The 19,680-nt window shown below is 31.3% G+C and overlaps 1 protein-coding gene across 1 annotated transcript in view; it reads right to left on the bottom strand.

The window, feature by feature from the left end:
• Positions 1-13,077: 13,077 nt before the first annotated feature.
• Positions 13,078-19,680, bottom strand: part of LOC100571950 (transient receptor potential protein) — a 31,123-nt gene continuing 24,520 nt past the window's right edge. Inside the window, exons 13-16 of the mRNA XM_003240255.4 lie at positions 16,366-16,561; positions 16,137-16,301; positions 15,848-16,070; positions 13,078-14,475 (exon numbers count right to left, since the gene is read on the bottom strand). Of these exons, the coding sequence (XP_003240303.1) occupies positions 13,319-14,475; positions 15,848-16,070; positions 16,137-16,301; positions 16,366-16,561 (1,741 nt within the window). The 3' untranslated portion in view covers positions 13,078-13,318. The remainder of the gene's footprint in view (positions 14,476-15,847; positions 16,071-16,136; positions 16,302-16,365; positions 16,562-19,680) is intronic.

The following is a 19,680-nucleotide window of genomic DNA, read 5'->3' as shown; positions in this document are numbered from 1 at the left end:
TCATACTGAGAGACAATTATTTATACACATACAATACCTGGAAAAACTTAAAATAGCACGGGCTTTAAATTGGGCTTTTGATTTGCATGCATCTTTAAAGTTTAGATGAAGAACTTTTGGAGGCTATAATGATTATAAGATGTAATGAACTATTTAAAAAATCATGTTAAAAATATATATAATTTAATAAAGAAGGTAATTGAATAAAAATTTAAAAAATTGAATATTAATTCATAATTGAGGCTTTGGTGTTAAACAATAATTATACTTAATGATTATTATAACTGGAGCATAGTTTTTTTTCTGTTGTATGTTTTTAATTTTTATCATTTTCAATGATCATAAATTTGTGCTTAATTACACAAAAAAAAAATTTCAAGTGTGAAAATACTTAATAGTGAATGTATTGTCCTTTTTTATTATAGGTAAATATTTAGGCGATAGTTCGATTAGTATGGTTAGTAACATATGGTTACATGACGTAAATAATGTATAATACGGGATATATATTATTGTATAATTTTTCCCTATAGTTTTTTCGTCACGCGAACCCACAAACGCTTCGTTCAGACTTCAAATCCGGGCTGCTTTCGGGGTTTTCGTACATAACTCGTACACGCTTTGAGAATGTCCTCATATTATTAGTGATTGGATCGAAAACTTATTTTTCGTTTTGTTAAGTGAAGCAAGCCAACATCAACGGCAGTCATATAAATAATGGGTGTGACTTCACTCGTGCACCATGGTTGAAATAAATATCTATTGTAAAAAAATAGTGATCAAATACGTTTATGTTGAAAATTGTCTATCTATTCTAAGTGTTTCTAGTACGAAAAATATAATTGCTGACTAGAAGGTGCTGCTATCCAGATTGAAGTAAATTCACGTCTGAGTCGTCCCTGTTCTCTTGGCCGTGTGTAACAGTCGTGTGTTTTCCACCAGGAGATCATCATTATTGTATTATGACTCAAGTATGTGTACGAAAGTTATAGATCTGACGATGTCGCTCTGGGAATCATCATTGACGCGTACGAATCTGGATTATAATACGCCTGTTGGCCGGCGGGATGTCATCATAATTCAAAATGTTTAAGGGTACTTACCTATATTTAGTATAGAAATATAATAAATTACGCTTAAAATCGAAACGAGATTATGGACATATCCAAAACGCCTTTAAAAATCGCCGCGCGCACTCAAAACGCAATAATGGTTTTGGGCAGGCGCGATCGTCAACATCGCGAAAACGTATATGATCTCAAAATGTCGTGTGCGGCGGCGGGAACCCCTTTGGCAGGGGGGTAAACACTCCGTATAACGCAATAATAAAATATTCTATAACAATAATATGATAATATAATATTACGTTATTACAATATAATATAATATCGTACGCGTACGCGGCACGAGCTGTATGTGCGTATTCCGTTCGATTAGTTTTCGAGGCGGATTAATATTCACGCGTGAGCGCCGTCGTCGTCGTCGTGGCCGGTGACGCAACCCAAGACCGGAAACGCTGTGGTTGACAACCGGTGCCCCGCGCTTAGCTTTTCATATATAATAATATTGTCGCCGACAGCGGCGGCGGCGGTGGCGGCTGTGGTGACGTGCAATTACCGTATATACGCGTTACGCCGCTGGGCTGAAAAACGTCGGGCGACGAGTGGGTGAGTGGGCGAGTGGGTGAACGCCGCGTGCGTTCTCGAGTAATCCACTCCGTCTGCAGGCAGAAGCTCGACGGTTTTTTAAAGTTTCAATTTGTATGTACCGCGATTTTCCGCCCCGATGAGTCAACATATTATATGAACACGATATATTATTATTATTATTATTATACTATGATACACCCGCAACAGCTTTTATAATAATCGGATGATATGCGTGCACTGCTGCAGCAGAGCTTGGTAAATTGTACGGAGGTTTTTTTACCGCTTTTCAAATATCGAGTGACCCCTCGTTTGGCTCGTTTTAAATGTTTTTACAATAGCTTAATAAACTAAGAATTTAATATTTTGGTACCCCTTATATTCATATACATATAGATGAAATACTGATATTAATATTTTTTTTTAAACATTTTGAAAAGTTAAACACTGTATTAAACACGTAATGTACCAATTTACTGAGTTTTTCACAGGTCGAATTCATAGGTTATTCATCGAAAAATGTTTACCAGTCTCGCTGCCATGGTCTTAGAGATAACAAACCTGAAACTTCCGGATCGTGGTGACTCCAGCAAGCGCAGCATCTCATATTATAAGTGCATAATACCTATTAGTCTTACTGATAAAATATGTGTAGGTATATACAATGATACCCCAAAAAGCAAAATTCCAATGCAATATATGTATACGTAGGTACATACTACAGTACTACTTATGTATGACTTGAAAATTAAATATCGATAATTTTATTCTCGAACGTGTTTTTCAATAACTGCAGGTGTAATAATATAATGCGACTAAAACCATTTAGATATTATAAAAATATAATATAATAAACGATATGCAGTCTTCCATTTTAAAAAGAACAATACACCCAAACCCAATAGACGTTTTAATGTATCTATTGAAAGTGGGTAATTACTAAAATATATTATCATCTTTACCAATAATAAGTTTTACTGCAAGTCTGGGCCATTGGCGCAAATTTGGGGGAAATTAGTCCCCCCAAATGTCGGTCAAGTCCCCCCCAAAATCTAGTTATTAGTACTAATTTTTATATTCTGTGGTACTAAGCAATATGGCCTATGGGGGGGGGGCGGGCTTGAGTCTCCCCCCCAAAAAAAAATTAAGTCAATTTGCACCTATGGCCTGGGCAAGTTAATGGTAATTTTTAATTGAGTTAAGTTAAGTTAAGTTGAGAGAAAACATTTTAATAGGTTTAAAGTTAACAGTTATCCTATTTTTTTTTAACTCTGTTTAGTTAATTATAGTTATATGAACACTTACAATTAACTTATTAGTTTAAGTTAATATTTTTATTTTTTTTAATGTATAAATAGCCAGTGATATAGTTTAAAATAATAAAAAGTAAATGTTTATTATGCAATATGTATCATTAATAATAATTGTATTATATTTATTATTAAATTAATTATAAATTAACATAACTTGAATTTAATTAAATGTAACTGATTATTTATTATAAGTTTATACCAATAAAAAACAGTTAAGTTAAAAATAAAGTTAGTGAACATTACATTTTGAGAGTAGGAAAGTTAAAATTAACTTAACTTTAACTTTTTAACTCGTTTATGCACAGGCTGGGGTTTTAGAATACAAAATTACAACCACTATTATAGAAAAGCACTAGTGTCTAGTGTTCAATTTTCTTGAGAAGAAATTCATTAATATAATTTGAGAAATCAAAATAATTTCTGTTAAGTATAAAATATAATATATGAATATTGTAACTAAATTTTTACTATTTCGTAATTCATAAATACATAATATGGAAACTCCTCAAAATCTAACCTGGCCTGGCAACAAAACGTATGTATATTATACATTATATAATGATAGATAGAATACCTAAGTGTTTTATAATAATATATAGTAAAACGACTGGGCTACATCAGACCCAATGAATGTATTAAATATTATTTAATCTATTATAAGTTATAACCGTAGTCGTACTATAACATCGCGTGTTGGAGTACTATCGGACCGATTATATCGAATCGATCAATATATATATAAGTTTACCTATAGGTATAGGTAGGTACTCGAATAGTGCAGTACCTAAACCCACAAGTTCACGAAGAACGTCCATTATAATGTATTAGTTTATTACTACCAAAAAACTTTCTATAAAAAATCGAAATGCCCAGTATTATTCTATTGTCATATTATATAATACATATTTATTTCACATGTTAATTACTATAACACTAATGTTCGAATTTTAATGCGAATTAATTTTTTTTCTGAAAGCTCTGAAACAATGCTTTCCAAGCACAAAATTTGTATCGTGATAATAATTATCACTGTCATTGAAGATCTATTGTAATAATACGACAAATGATAATATTCATTTTCATTCCAAGAAGGGATCGAAACCGGTTTAACCGGTTTTTAAAAAAACCAGTTAAAACCATGGTTTTCTCATTTCTGAACACCAGAACTGGAACCGGAACCAAAAGCTTTAAAACACCGGTTAAAAAACTGTAACCGAAACCTAAGAACTTAAAAAACCGTTCTAAAAACCAAAACCGAAAATTTTCTAAAACCGTTGTTTAAACCGATAAAATATTTGAAAAACCTTTATTAAAACCGAAACTAAAACCAAAAAAATTTTAAAAACCAATCTTAAAACCTATACCAAAACCAGAAAATTTAGAAAACCATTCTCAAGAACTAAAACCGTAACCGTTAAAATTTGAAACGGTTTCGATCCCAGATTCCAAGGCATGTATTTCTAATTTAACTTTTAAAGCAGGGCTTTGCACCCGAATAATTTATTCGGGTTTTGGTTAATTCAGGTTATATGGATTTCGGATGTTTGATTTTTTAAGGGTTTTAATGGTGTTATCGGCTCTGTTTAATTCAAGCACAAGGCCCTGTTTTAATAACTAAAACCTTTAACTTTTAACTATTGTCTACTCATGTCGTAGTACCTCCGCTGGGAAGACTCTAAAGTCTGTCTGATCTGTCTTTTTATTTTTATTTTTATTTATTTTAACCTATAAACCATCAATTGTTCTTATTGTTCTACTTTTTTTGTAACAGATTGAATAAAAACATATGAACCAAAAAAAAAAAAATGTTCAACTATTCAAACATTGAAACATTTGATTTTAAGTTGAGTGATGTAATGATTTGATTTAATATTATAATATAGTATAGGTATAACTAATATACTCTATTATCAAAAGATATTTATAGTTATTTATTTTAATAATTATCTATTTTCTGAAACATATAAAAACGTTTTCTTCTTTTTTGTCTGAGGGGGAAGTTAGGTTTGTTATTGCCTATTACAGGGAAAGCGTCCAATTTTCTTCATGGGACACCATACATACCAAATTCCTGCGCACGCCTATATGTGTGTCAACAACTTCGTGTAGTTCTTACATTGGTTTTTGGATGGAGAAAGTAGTAGATATATCACACGTATATATATGCCATACGTAGATGGTATGTCGATGGTAAGTATATTATAGGTAGTACGCAAAAGAAAAAAAACAAAGAGTTTAAGTTTTAAGTAATTACTTGTCGATTGGGGTTGGTAATTTCTAAGAACTGTAAGCCCTATTTCAAAAATCAATGTTACATGTCATATAGACCTAACAGGTACGTAGATAGCTATTACCTACGTCACATTAATTATTTACCTATATATGCTAGGACTTACTACGTCTTATTAACCTATCTGGTTAATCGAGTTTTAATATAAGCGGAGAATCTTTTTATTTGACATACATCATAACTGCCGGGGCTACGGAGGTACCGTTAAATATTTTATACCTAACAATTATAGGTTACAAAAAAAAATTAAAAAAATTAAACACTTAATATAACATAATATGTCTGCTGAAGGTACTATATAATTCTATATCTGTAATATGTTATTGTGAATGGACCTTAATACGCGACGAGTGGACCTGTGAAAACGGTTTTATCGAAATTAAATTCGAAAAACAAACACGCGGGCGTCGTTCTAATATGATACGCACCTCACTATAATCATTATATATTATATAATAACCGTCTGACAAGGTCGATCGATTATTATTATTATTATTATTATACGATTGTCGGACTACCCGCTGGGATTTCGGTCGTCGGGACGATTATTCACGGACCACGGGTGTCCGACCTTAAGACAACGCAGCGTCAGATCCATCTTTGGGTAAAGAGTAAAGACACGTCGAGACGGCGCGGTGGTGGTGGCGATAAACATCCGACGGACTTGTCAACTTCCTAGGAGGTCGGACGTGTGAAACCTTGCGTCACTTGGCGGAGACGCGGATCGAAACGCGTAGGTGTCTACTAAGTTTTAAAATATTTTGGTACCTACCGTAAAAATATTCGTATACAATTTTGTACAACCCACGAAAATTCTCATTCATAACCCTCAAAATCAATGTAGCAGGTTTTTGCGGAAAGGGCCATTCTCTCTGCAAACGGAGAAATAGTAGGTGATATTATAAATAAATTATAAGATATCCATAGAAATAGAGACTGTGACACACCGACCAAAATACATAGAATGCGTATACTAATCAAAATATGATTTTGATAGAATCGCCATAATATATGCATTCCGACTTCCGAGTCATGGGAAACATGATGAAATAATTATTATGATTAATTAGTTATGATTAACGAGTTAGTTTTTCATTTTAAGAAGTAAGTTAAGTTCGTTTATTTTGTTTTTAATTTTATTATAGTTCACTATTTCAGTCTATTTCGTTCTCATATCAAAAAATATTTACCGTAAATTGTTTAAACTTAACAATTTATATCATTTGAATCTAACTTATATGGAAATACTGTATAAAGTATAAACACTATAGTGTTGGATTGAAAAAAAAATAAGTACGCTAGCGTTGTATATTATACAAATTAACTTTTTTCCAACTCAATAAAAAGTTAACAAAAAGTGTGTATTAACTTTTAACTTAACTGAGTTAAAAAAAAATCATTCATTTGCCCAGCCTTGCACCTTGGTATGTTATCTAAGAAAATTATTGTAATCATCAAATGAGAATATTACTCATAATACATAGGTAATACGCATTCCATGTATTTAGGTTAGTGCTGTGACGAAGGCATCTCCGCTCAGTATCATTTATCGTAATTATGCAATAATTTTGCATTGGATTCAACACATTTACACATTTATTTTTCACATCCATTACTACGTCCTGTACTGAATAATGAGGTTGAGCCATCAAGCTGGTACCTATACCTACACATAAAATTCATAACTTACCATACACTGCAGCATGACGGCTTTTTTTAACGTAATTTAGGTATATACATAAATGTAATGTATATAATAATATAGTATACTAAAACTAAATATTGTTATTGTAACACAAAAAAATCGAATGAAAAAATAATTTTCACACACAAATACACATTATGCTGCCGTCGAAAGCCATTGGCAGTAACTCCAAAAACGTAGTTCTTCAGGAAACAATAAAACAGCACTTAACTAGTCCATTGCGTAAAAATAATAATTTTTAAAACATTACAAATATGATAAGTTATTATAATATGTTGTACGAGGAAACTATTGAGCACAAAAAAAAGTTTTTTTTAAGTTCTTATTTAATTTAATGGACTTACTAGATATGGCTTATATACCTAAGAATCAAAAAACGACGAAAAACAGTACCTATAAGTACACTTTTATTTGGATTGACAGCCAAAATATGCCTTCTGAAGCAATTGGCATATGTCAATAAATTGATATACGTGCTAATGACAGATATTTAAATACATTGTAATCACATATACATTTTAATATTAAATTAATTCAAATTTATTTAATATTAAAATGAACATGTAAATATGTTATATCATCTAATTTAAATATCTAAAATTCTAAAACATAACTTTACTATGCATAATGTGTTTAAAGTAATATTTTTTTGTTTAAATGGAGAAAATATTATTCCTTATCTAGTTACTTGTAACATAGTATTATAATTTATAAATATCAATTCTATTTCGGGACTTATCTTAAATTTAAACCAAAAATTTGAATTTTGTTGTAGGATTCCTACTGAACTGTAAAGTATAACTTTTTCATTCTAGACTCACAAGATTACGTACTGCTTTTTGATCTAGTATTTGGACATATTGCTTATTTGCTTCTGATCTTATTGAATTTATGTGCATAACGCCTTCTTTGTTATTTCTTTTCTATTTACATGAATTTTTAATGAGAAAACACTCAATTAGTATAATTAGTGGAATCAACGCCGAGAATTAAAATATCTATCAATAGATACCACAACCTCGATTTTCACAAAAATGGAGTTACTGGTTAGTGGCTTCATATGACGGCAGTCATATTAATGGGTTCGACCATCATTGTTATTTTACGAAATTGTACAATAATATTATATGTAGCCACGTAGCTCGTAGGTACCAACTATCTCAGTATCTCATGTGACCACGTATATAATGCTATTCACTATATACTCTAGACTCTGGGTCGAGTAGACTGGTGAGTGCTGCGAGGTAAAAATATAGTATATTATTATTATTTATATACGCGTATTATAACGAACGGGCGGACGAACGGAGGACTTGGCGCCAGGCGCCAAACGATGTCGTCGTCGGCGGTGGCGGCACTGGATCAAAGGGACTGGTGAGCCGTAACGGTTGGAAACGGTCCGTCCGCTGCACCGGTACGGTGGTATGGCGCATCGTAAACGGTCCGAAAAGGCGACGCGGCCGATTTACTCTCCGAACAGGATATGTGGCGACAAATGCGATGTGCTCACTGCAGTGCAACAATAATAATATAATATAATACTATTATTATGTGATATTATTATTATAATATAATGACGATGCTGCTCTCCCCATCCGACTTAACTCTCCCGAACCGACTTATCTCTCCCCACCATCACTTCTACAGAACAGCGTCGTCGACCGTATACAATAATAACATTGTACCTACTCGCGGAAGACCTCCCCAGATGGTGAATATGAATATTTAGTCAAATATTTTTAGTTTATGACAATATAATGATTGTATCATATTATTAATAAACAGCGATTACCTGGTAGCAAATACCAACGTAATATTATGGTATAATGTACCGTGAAACCAATGTACCATGAACCATGATTTCGTTGTTTTTTTTTGGACGGGGAGTTGTGGTTAACGAATTGGCGAAAGCTATATTTAGGAAGGACTCGAAATAGTAGTGTTTATTTTCTAATATTGCTTGTGATAAATCGATAGCATGCTCATCGACTAAATCTATATCAGCTGCTTTTTTTGAAGGAAACTGATTTTTAGACACGAATAATTCCGTCAATTATTGAACTAAAGTAGGTTTAGTGCACTTCATCATATTATTATATAAAATAATATTACTCCATAACTGCGGAGGTACCTATATAACTGAAAGTGTATACGACAGTACACTCCGTACATTTATTTAAGTCACTCAGAGGCGATTTGATTATACTTATAATTCGATTATACTTAATGGTGCAAGACAATATACAGACACCATAGACATATTAATAAATTTATTAATATGTCTATGACAGACACCCACCCACCCCCTCCCTTCATCATGGAAATTATAAATAAATATTTTTATATGTTTTTTTTATATACCTAATTTTCTTCAGTTAAGTTGTTTACAATTTTTATAATAATAATTATTCTTAACTTATATTCTTAATTCTACGCTCTCAAAAATTTCAGCTACGATTATCATTTATCAAATGTCATTGATTAGGTACCTACTTCATTACTTTATTGAACATTAAAATTGAACATTGCGGTCAGCACATGCTCAACCAAGACCACCCACCCACCCTCCTAATATTGGTGGTGCAGTGCACCAAAAACAGTATACTCAAACCACCTCTGAAGTCAATCATTGTTAATATTTTAATGATAGTGGTTTAATTTTCCACGCATTACAATATTTTAGTCACTCGAACCCGAAGCCATGTTGTGAAATTGATATAGATAATATTATAATTATTATGCGACGTATAGTATTATTCGACGCGCGTAACTACAGATGTGTAATATTATTTCGATTAATAAAATTATTCCCGTCGCGTTTGATGAATATTATTATTAAATGTACTAAGTATACATTATATTCGATTAAACGCACATTTACGATATAATGATATTATTATATTGTATGTATGTACATAAATGTTTGGGAAAAATTTGTTTTTTTTTCTACGTGAATGGCGTCAAAACTTAATTTTCTATTTAGATGGTAGTTTTTTTTTTTTAATTTCACGATTGCCATTTGATGCGACATTGATTCAAGAACTCATATAATAATATGACGTATTGCGACTCTGATAATTAATAATATACTACTTTTTTTTTTTATTCGTGCCGTTTGCGTAAATTGTTTTCATATAATATTTTATTTCTTGGTAAATAAAAAAATTGTTTTTTTTTTTTTTATATTTCACTCTAAATCGTATTATGCAATAGGTATATGATTTTCAACTTGAAGTCTTGAACATTTAATTGAGTACCTAATTTAGCTTCTATATATGAATCTACATCTACGTCAGTAACTATTTTTTTTTTTACGATTTATGATTTATGTCACAAGTGATATTGATTGAATAGTTTATGAGTTAGATATAGATTATAATACCATTATATACCCATAAGAAAAAAATAGAACTGAATGTTGATACCTACTTGCTTGTATAAAAACATCAACACGCCGTAAAAAAATGAAATGAACGTCTATAATATTTAATAGAAATGTATATTATGTACAAACACATAATACAATTTCTTTACTTATTATAATTGGCTAATAAATATATAAGCAAAGGTTTCAGTTTTTTGTTTAGTTGTTTGGTATTTCATTGTAACCGAGCGCCAACCAGTTTATACCTCAACCACGTGCATCGATAACTTTTTTGTATATTATACATTCAGATTCGATAATAATGATAATTAAAACAATTATAAAAATCGGCAAAAATTAATTTTTTAAATATAAAGCCTACAAATGGCCGCGTAGAGTCTTCTTAAGTTATGACTTATAATAGTTTTGCGTATTGAAATAGGCACATGCAATTCAATTTTTACATTACATTTATAATGAGTAGGTACGTCATTATTATCAACTTTTAATATTATTTTATATAATTATTTAACATTTATCATAATATATACGTAACATGTAGACCACGTGACACATACAAACACACACTCATATATAAGGAGATTTTTTAAGCACGCTCTCCTATATTTTTCCTTTTAATAGTACATTTTTTCATATTTTGATTTTTAGAATTTTTAAGTATACCTAAAGGCCATATTTTTTAGTTCTTGATACTTAAGAGTGACCTGTGAGGATATAAGCTTCTATTTTTAAATTGAGGACCCCTCCTTTTTTTACTACAAATTATTTAGTGGATGATTTTCTTGAAAATCTTGATGTACCTAAATCAAAATTTTAATGAAAAGTTTCTGAGTCATTCAAATGTTTATACAGAGGATATTAATCCTTAAAATGAGTTTACAAAAATATAAACTATAGGTATGTCTAATATTATCTAACACATTAAATGTAGTATATTGTATTATACTTAAGGTATTTTTAAAAATAATTTACATTGATAGATCAATATTAATTACTAACATTTTCAAATCATCGAAGCTACCATATATCTAATTAACTTATTAACCTAATGGCCATTACCACTTAGAAATATTATCTTTAGTATAGCTTAGTACACAAAGTTGTATAACTCAAATACTACTCGTTAGAATTTTGATTTAGATACATCAAATTTCTCAAAAAAAAAATATCCTCTGAATAATTAAAAGTAAAAAAGGAGGGTTCCTACTTGAAAAACAGAAATTTCTTCAAGTTTATTTAAGAATTCCAAAAATCATAGTTTGAATAAATGCATAATTTAAATATAAAATTAGGGTGATGTCATGACTCGTGAGGATGCTTAAAAGACATCTTGTACATACACACACACATGCATATATATAATATATATCAATATATGCGCACAAAATACAAAGATAATATAATTAAAGTTCACTGTGTACATCATGTTGACAAAAGTAATAACGATTTAAAGGAAAAATGTGTACGTTGTTACATTACCTATACACATATATTTATATATACATATGTTTTTGATGATATTAAGTATTTATGTGTATTGTCTATATTATAATATTGAATTTACCGTGTTCATTTCTTCATACAAGGTCAATACAAAATATATACAGACATACAGTATGAGAATCTAATATTATTTGCTTTCAACATCATCATTCACTTGATTTTGTTTACCTTTTCCATTTATATTATGTAAATAATATCCAATTTACATATTCTAAACTCTTAAGTTCAAACTAAAAATAGGACATCGTTTTGGTACCAAGCCTATACATTTTTTAATCAATATTTATAGAAAACAAAATTAAAAATTAAAAATTTCTTATGACAACATTTAACACAAAAAACAGCTATTATTTTAAAAATTTAATTAAATCCATTTTTCAATTTTTTCTTTGGTTTTTCTAAATAATCCCGAAACAAACTGAGAATTTTTTACTTTTGACCCCCCAAAGTACTAACTAAATCCAATTCTTAACCAAAAACTTTCCTCAAAGTTGATCATTGATGCATTTTGTCTACTCCTAAAGTTGAAGTCTGACAAAAAATAAAAACACCCACAAATCTTTGTATAACAACGAACATTAATTTTAAGAATAGTTCACACTCGAGTAAAAATGATGGCAAATTATATATATTGGAGTTGTGAATAATAAACAAACTTCAATAGAAGAATTTTCATAAGCAATAATTGCTGAGTTAAAAATAAAATTAATATATATTTAAAGACATGTACAGTCTACACTCTTCCGACTAAAGTTGAAAACGATATAAAAACTGTGAACTAAACCAATAAGGGCTAGTTGTACCATCTCCGATTGAAGTTAACCAAAGTTTAATTGGCCGAATTTGCCCAGTTATAAAATCTGTTATCAGCTGATTAAACGTAATCGAAGTGTAACCGTAGACAATACAACTGGCCCTAAGAATGTCAACTGGACGATCATTCTTCTGATAAATCTCTATTATGTTAACATTTTATCTATTAATATGTATAATGTATATAAAAAAATAAACAATAAAATTAAAAAAAAAATTTTAAAAAATCACTATTTTCATCAATAATAATATGTTAGCCATCATAAGATCGAATTCACTACTCGGTAAAAAAAAGTATAGTGATTTATAGTATATAATTCAATATTCTTATTACCACAAATCAAAAATATAATTTTCGAAAATGTATTCAGTTATCAATAATAAAACAGTAAGCGCTACTAGGAACATGTAAAAACCTTTAATTATCTATAACTTTTAACTTTTATTTCAATAAACTTTTGTTTCAAACATAGATATTGTATTTCAGTTGACAGTAAAATATATTTACAGGTTTAGACATCTTCATTTAGTGAACTTACATTTTGTAGATTTTTCAATGGTAAATTATATTATTTTAGAAGATCACTAGGCCATAAACCAATTTAATAATTTTCTTGTTATAAATATATTTTATCATCACTAAAAAGAGAGTGATTTCAGTCCTCACAACCAACCAGTCAAAATTTCTCCTGTGACTTTTGATTTACCGCCTGGTTTCTTTGGACTCGCTGACCGTTTCGGAGATTCTGGTTTCAAAAGTTTGCCACTTTTATCTTTTTCTTCTGATTTGTCAGTATCTTTTGATTTTCCAGTATCTTTTAATTTATCTGCGTCTTTCGATTTATCCGAGTCTTTTGATTTATCCGAGTCTTTTGATGTATCCATGTCCGTTGCTTTATCTGCATCCTTTGCTTTATCGGAATCTTTTGAACTACCAGTGTATTTTTTCTTAGATCCTTCGTGCTCTTTTTCTGCCTCTTTTGGATTTTTGCCTCCCGAACCAGAAGGAGACGGTTGAGATTGACCGTCAGCGTCCTTTGTCGGTTGTCGAGATGTACCTGGTTCCGATTTCGTTTGTACAGGTCCTTTTTTTAGTACTCCCGGGGGAACCTTGGTGGTGTCACCCGTGACGGACGCCGGTGCACTGTCTTTGAGTTCTGTGGTCTTTGTTCGTTGGATCGTTTTGGTTTGCTGTTGACTTGCATCGGCCGGCTTGGTCGATCCAGTATCGGAGGGCTGTTTGTCAGTGCTGGTCGACGGATAGGGCAATGCACCGGCCACAGGTGAATGCCTAGCACTCTTCGGTCTCGGCCGGGCGATCGAACTTTTTTTCGTTTCGTCCACAATGTCCACGGTGGGCACGTTATCAAACACTTCGTCCTGTCCCATCGTGTTCTCCTCGTACTCCTGCTTGATCTTAGGTATCTTGAATTTGGCATACGCCACACGTGCCGCTGGCGCTATTTCGGCCAGCAGCGGATTGTACTCGACCAGCCGCTCGGCGTCCATCGACATTAGGCTGTCCTTTTGGTGGTCCAGGATATACCGGCGTACGCTCTGCCGGTGTCGCCGTTCCGCTCCCTCGGCCGTGCTACCGATCGGGTCCCTGGCCAGACTCTTCTGCCTCACCACCGCGTTCCAGTCCTTCTTCTTGCTGCCCTGGCTGGTCCGCCGGCCGATGGCCTTTGCGATCTTGCTGAACACGTCCTTTGGTCCCTTTTCGTTAGACGCCATAGCATCCTGTATCAATCCCTCGACCAAACCGATCTGGAAGTCTTTGAGCAATCGACGTTCCATCACCCGGCCTTTCTTTCCTTGGGCTGTGCAACAAACAAATCACACTCGCATTAAATTTACGAACACAATTGCTATATAGGTAAAGTTAATATTATAATAATACACTAATATACCTATATACTAAAAACGTACACAGTTAGACCTAGTGCGTAGGCACATTTTACAGAGTCAAGCCAAAAAATGTGTACTGACCTTTTTTCAAACAAAGTCTGGCTTTCAGAGAAAAAGTTAGGACAAACAAAATTTCTAACGAGTGAAAGTTTCACGTTAATACTTATCATAAAAACATATATTGTATGTTAAATTTAAAATATTAACTAATAAAAATCAATATAATATACCAGTTAGTATATTGATAAAGATGAAGCTATATCAGCTACGTATACATTTGATGCGTACTACGTAGGATAGTATACATTTTATTTTTTTGTTTTTTTAACCTTAACATTTATATAATATATTACTAACAATTTTTTTTCAAAATTTGTCTACATTAAATATACGTATACTATTGTTTATATTTTAATATTAATGTTTCTCATAATATTATTTTTACTTTCCTAGTTTAAATGATAAATATATAAGTTTTAAATAGATAGGTACCTATTTTAAATTAGAATTTTACTAGTCATAAAAGTTTCTGCTGTATTTTGGAAATATACGTCTAATAATGGATTTGAAAATAATTTATTGTTAGAGTTATTTTTAGGATTTTTTAAGTTGCAATATCAGAACTTATCTTCTAGTTATAAATTATAATATTTTATATGTTTAATCATGACTCATACAAAATGAATACTTAACGATATTATTCAACATTAAATTTTTCCCGTGTATTATTAATATTTCCACAAATGTATTTAATGAAATAAATACATATAGTTGATTATAGTACTATTTTTTTTATATAGCTGAAAAACAACTATAGGCTTCACCCGTGTGCAGTCTTTTTGTGTTGTTACTTTTTTTTCTCAGTTTTTATATTACATGTAAAGATTGCCTTTAGATCATTACCATTAATAATATTATAATTATTATTATTGTTATTTAGTGGCCTAGCGTGGCGTGGTATGGTTTCAGACACTAACGTGTTCTGAGATCAAGCATCGGCCGGTGTTGCTAGATCCCGGATGGGTGACCACTCGGGTTTTTAATGACAAAACCTCTCCATATATACACGTGTTCTAAACCGTACCCTCCCCCACTGTAGTAAACCAGACTAAAAATAACCTTCGGGCTAATGACCTTAGTTGTCAAAATATTTGTACCTACCAAAAATACCAAAAAATTACCAATGTAGGTTTTTGTAATAATACCTTCACCCTAACCTGTATGTTAACCCTTCCTGGCCCAGAATTAAATATTTCTAAGTTAGAATAAACGATTTATTCTTACCGACATTAGAATCGTGTTCTTTTTTGGGTGTTTTATACCCGTTTTGCTTGAATATATCGATCATCTCGAACTTCATGGATGATATATCTTGTCGTATTTCCATCACGTCGTCTTCAGTAATGCCAAATTCTTCGCTCTTGCGTTGTTCCGCGGTCACATAGCGTCTCACCAAAAGCCGCATAACAATATCATGCCGGGCTGACGCTTTTTCCCTGGACTTGAACTGCAACCGATTACAATCGAATCATTATATTAGTAATGCAACAACATTTTGTTTGAGTATCATTACAATCATTGACCCGGATGTTCGCGTTGTCTTCTCGAGGCCTATCATACGTTTGACATTTTTAAGTGAAGGAAACAGATTGAAAGGAGCCGGTACGGTGTCTCCGTCCTCAAAATACGAAATCCACAACGAACTACGGGCAAACTTCCATTCCATGTCAGACCGTTCCTTCAAGATAAAAAAAAATAATATTATTTATGTGAGTGCTAGTCAATTTAATTTCGAGACTTACCGAAATTATCTGATATGAATTTGACATCATAGCGATAAGCATGTTTAGCAAAACGATTATGTTGATTACCGAGTACGATCCGAACAGCAGTAGACCCCAAAATCTAGTGAAGCTCTTAATTCCGGTTAGATCAAACGCTGTCAAATCGACAAGTCCAAAACCAGCCCAAAATAGAGACTGAGATGTTTCGAATATACTGTGAAAAGCGACATTGTGTGACGTTATAAAGATATTTTCACCATACAAAAATACATTTACGCAGAAAGCAATACCTACAATTTGTATACATACGTGCTGTTTAAATTTTATTTACGCATTTATAATAGATAAAAAAAAAGGACAGAAGAAAGGAACCTAATTTAATGTCAAACATACTAGGTAATATCATATATGATAAAGATGTTTTTACCAATTCGATTGAAGTTGCATAGACTTAATAGAATAATATATTACACAAATTAGTTAATATTAAACTTAACATTACTCATTTAAAAAAAAATTCAAGAAACATAACAGAGTATCCTAAGTAATTGTTTTTTATCACTATTTTTATATTTTAGACGATGACCAGAGTGATGAATGTATTATATGCATTTTACTACAATGATGATTTATTTTTGGATGTGTTTGTAGGACCTGCATACCTACCTATAAACTTATACACAATAATATATATAATAGAAAAATGATTCAGTCTTCAACATTGAAGGAGATTACTGGTTGCAATTTAGAATCTAGTTGATACTTTTGAAAAACTTTTGTCAAAAAGCTTGAAAATGTAATACATCATTATAAATTATTATTACTGGAATAAAAAAAAAATAGACGTTATTTTATAAATATTATTTATGAACGTTGGATATTTACGCGTAAAATAACAATTTATCATCAAACCATTTTAGGTTTTTTGTTGTTATTCGAAAAGTATTGATCTTAGAAACTTGAAGTTCCTTTGTTACTTAAATTATCATTTCTTATAAATAATGAACATTTTTTAAATATTCAGATTCAATTTAAGCTGTTTATAAGCATTTAACATTTTTAGCAAAAATTAATTCAACTTATACTGTATTACTAATTGTGTAATAAATTACTTTAATAGCAAAAATATTATAACTAATTATAGTAAAGTAGGCTGACAGATCGTCTCCACCACTCAGAATCGTTTTCGTAAGAACCTATACAATGATTTATCATTAATAGTTGAAATGTATCACATCCTGTTGAACTGTAAATCAGTGACCTACTCAATGACGAGATACACTCCGACTCTTGCGACCTACTGTACAGCAGAGTGGTTAACTACTTTCCCATTTTTTGATTCTGAGCGGAGCGAGGAAGCTAGTCGTTTTACAATGGTGTTTATTTTTTTATTGTTATCCTTTATACAAAATTTCTATCAGAAGGACTGGAGGAGTGCGTCGATTTCAACAAATAGTATCTTTTCTTTTAACAAATTGGATCAAGCTGGTACTTTAGAAAGGTCTTTCCTCAATAGTTAGTTTATGCCACGGGAAAAACCACCGACAAATTAGGAAAAACCGCTAAAAACGGCATTTTAATTGTTAAGGTATATATACCATATCTCACATTTACCATAGTATATATATCTACTATATCCCCTTATGATATCAACCAATTTAAATCTGTAATATTTCTTCCGTTGTCTTTCTAAAATGAGTAAAATTATGTAGTCTGTGGGTAGTGTGTAGGTACTGTGTATATAGTATATTATTATGTACAATCGAATAGATGATTTTATTGATGAGTTTTATAATGTTAGATTTTATAGGACGGAACTAAATAGTAGCTGCTTAAATCAGTGGTTTTCAACCTGAGGGTCGGAAATGTTGCTTTAGGGGTCACCAAAAATGATGAACAAAATTATTTTTCGTATCAAAGTTACTTATTCTATAAATAAAATGTTTTTATTTGTTCGGTACGATGAAATGCCGAATAGCGTATACCTACCTAATCTTATCTGACGATGGATTGTTAAATACGTGATTTTCTTAACTTTAAGCGATTGTGTTCGGTCGATAGGATTGGATATTATATTGTATTTTATTTATTTAAGTGTACATATTAAAAAATATATTTATGTTTTATTACCTATAAATTATTCGAAAGGGCCGCATGACAAAAAAATAAAATTTAGGAGGTCACGTTTCGTAAAAGGTTGAAAACCTCTGGTTTATATAATCAATTATCTGATAACTGTTATCAGAAATATATAAACATTCATAGGTACGTCATACAATCTATACATTGGTATTACGAATCACGATATAATTGTTTATACCTATGTTATATTATACTCATATGATTTACTGGAAAATCAGTTAAATTATGAACGATGAACGGGTGCAGTTAATAATTGATTTGAGTCTTTCAAAATACATATAAAAATAGACAATTAAGGTATTTTGAGTATAAAATTTTCGTCTTATCCATAGTACCATATAGGTCTATGCATAGTACTATAGTAGTGAAGTTTTGAAAATATTGAACTAAATATTTTTTAATTTATGATAGAGTACAAAATCATACATATTATATAAAATTTAAAAAGCGGGTAAGTAGATTGTATACGAAAAACGACTCTGAGCGGAGACGGTTTGTCAGTGGGATATTTTATATTGTTATTATTTACTATAGCCTGTAAGTTGAATTAATGTTATAAATTACAATTTACAATAAAATAACTAAAACCGTTTTATATTATTTATTTTTTTTTTAAATTTTTTATACGTTTCTATGATTAGTTATAATCAGTTAATGGTATAAACCAATTTAAATCTAATATAATATACATACATTTATGCGCGCGTGCCAAACAAATAGTGTATACAAACTTGGCAAATCGCCTCCACGTCGAACAGGCCTTTTCTTCTTTTTCGAAATCAGCAATGTCACTGTTGTCGTGGTAACATTTTTTCGACTCCAAGTCCGCGTAATACCAAAGCAACTGATTTAAACCTATACACGAAAGAAGTAAAAAAAAAAAAAAACAGAGTATCAGCTCTCTACACGGTAAGTCGATAAAACTATAACATTATTACGGTCTACATAATATAATATAATATTACCGCATCCGAAAGCGCAAAGCACCAGCGTGTAGATGAAAAAGAATTTTATGATGTCGATGATCATACGACCCAACGATATCTGAAGTGGTCCCAGGTGAGGGTTTACGCTGAATATATGCACGAGCTTTAAGAAACTATAAAACGTCAACGAAATATTAGTGTAATCTCAGAAGCCATATGGATTATGGCTAACCCATCTTTGGGAAGTATACCTACGTATAATATT

Source organism: Acyrthosiphon pisum, chromosome A1 (assembly GCF_005508785.2).
Source record: "Acyrthosiphon pisum isolate AL4f chromosome A1, pea_aphid_22Mar2018_4r6ur, whole genome shotgun sequence".
NCBI lineage: Eukaryota > Metazoa > Arthropoda > Insecta > Hemiptera > Aphididae > Acyrthosiphon > Acyrthosiphon pisum.
The sequence above is the reverse complement of the archived record's forward strand: the minus strand, read 5'-3'. Positions and strand labels throughout refer to the sequence as shown.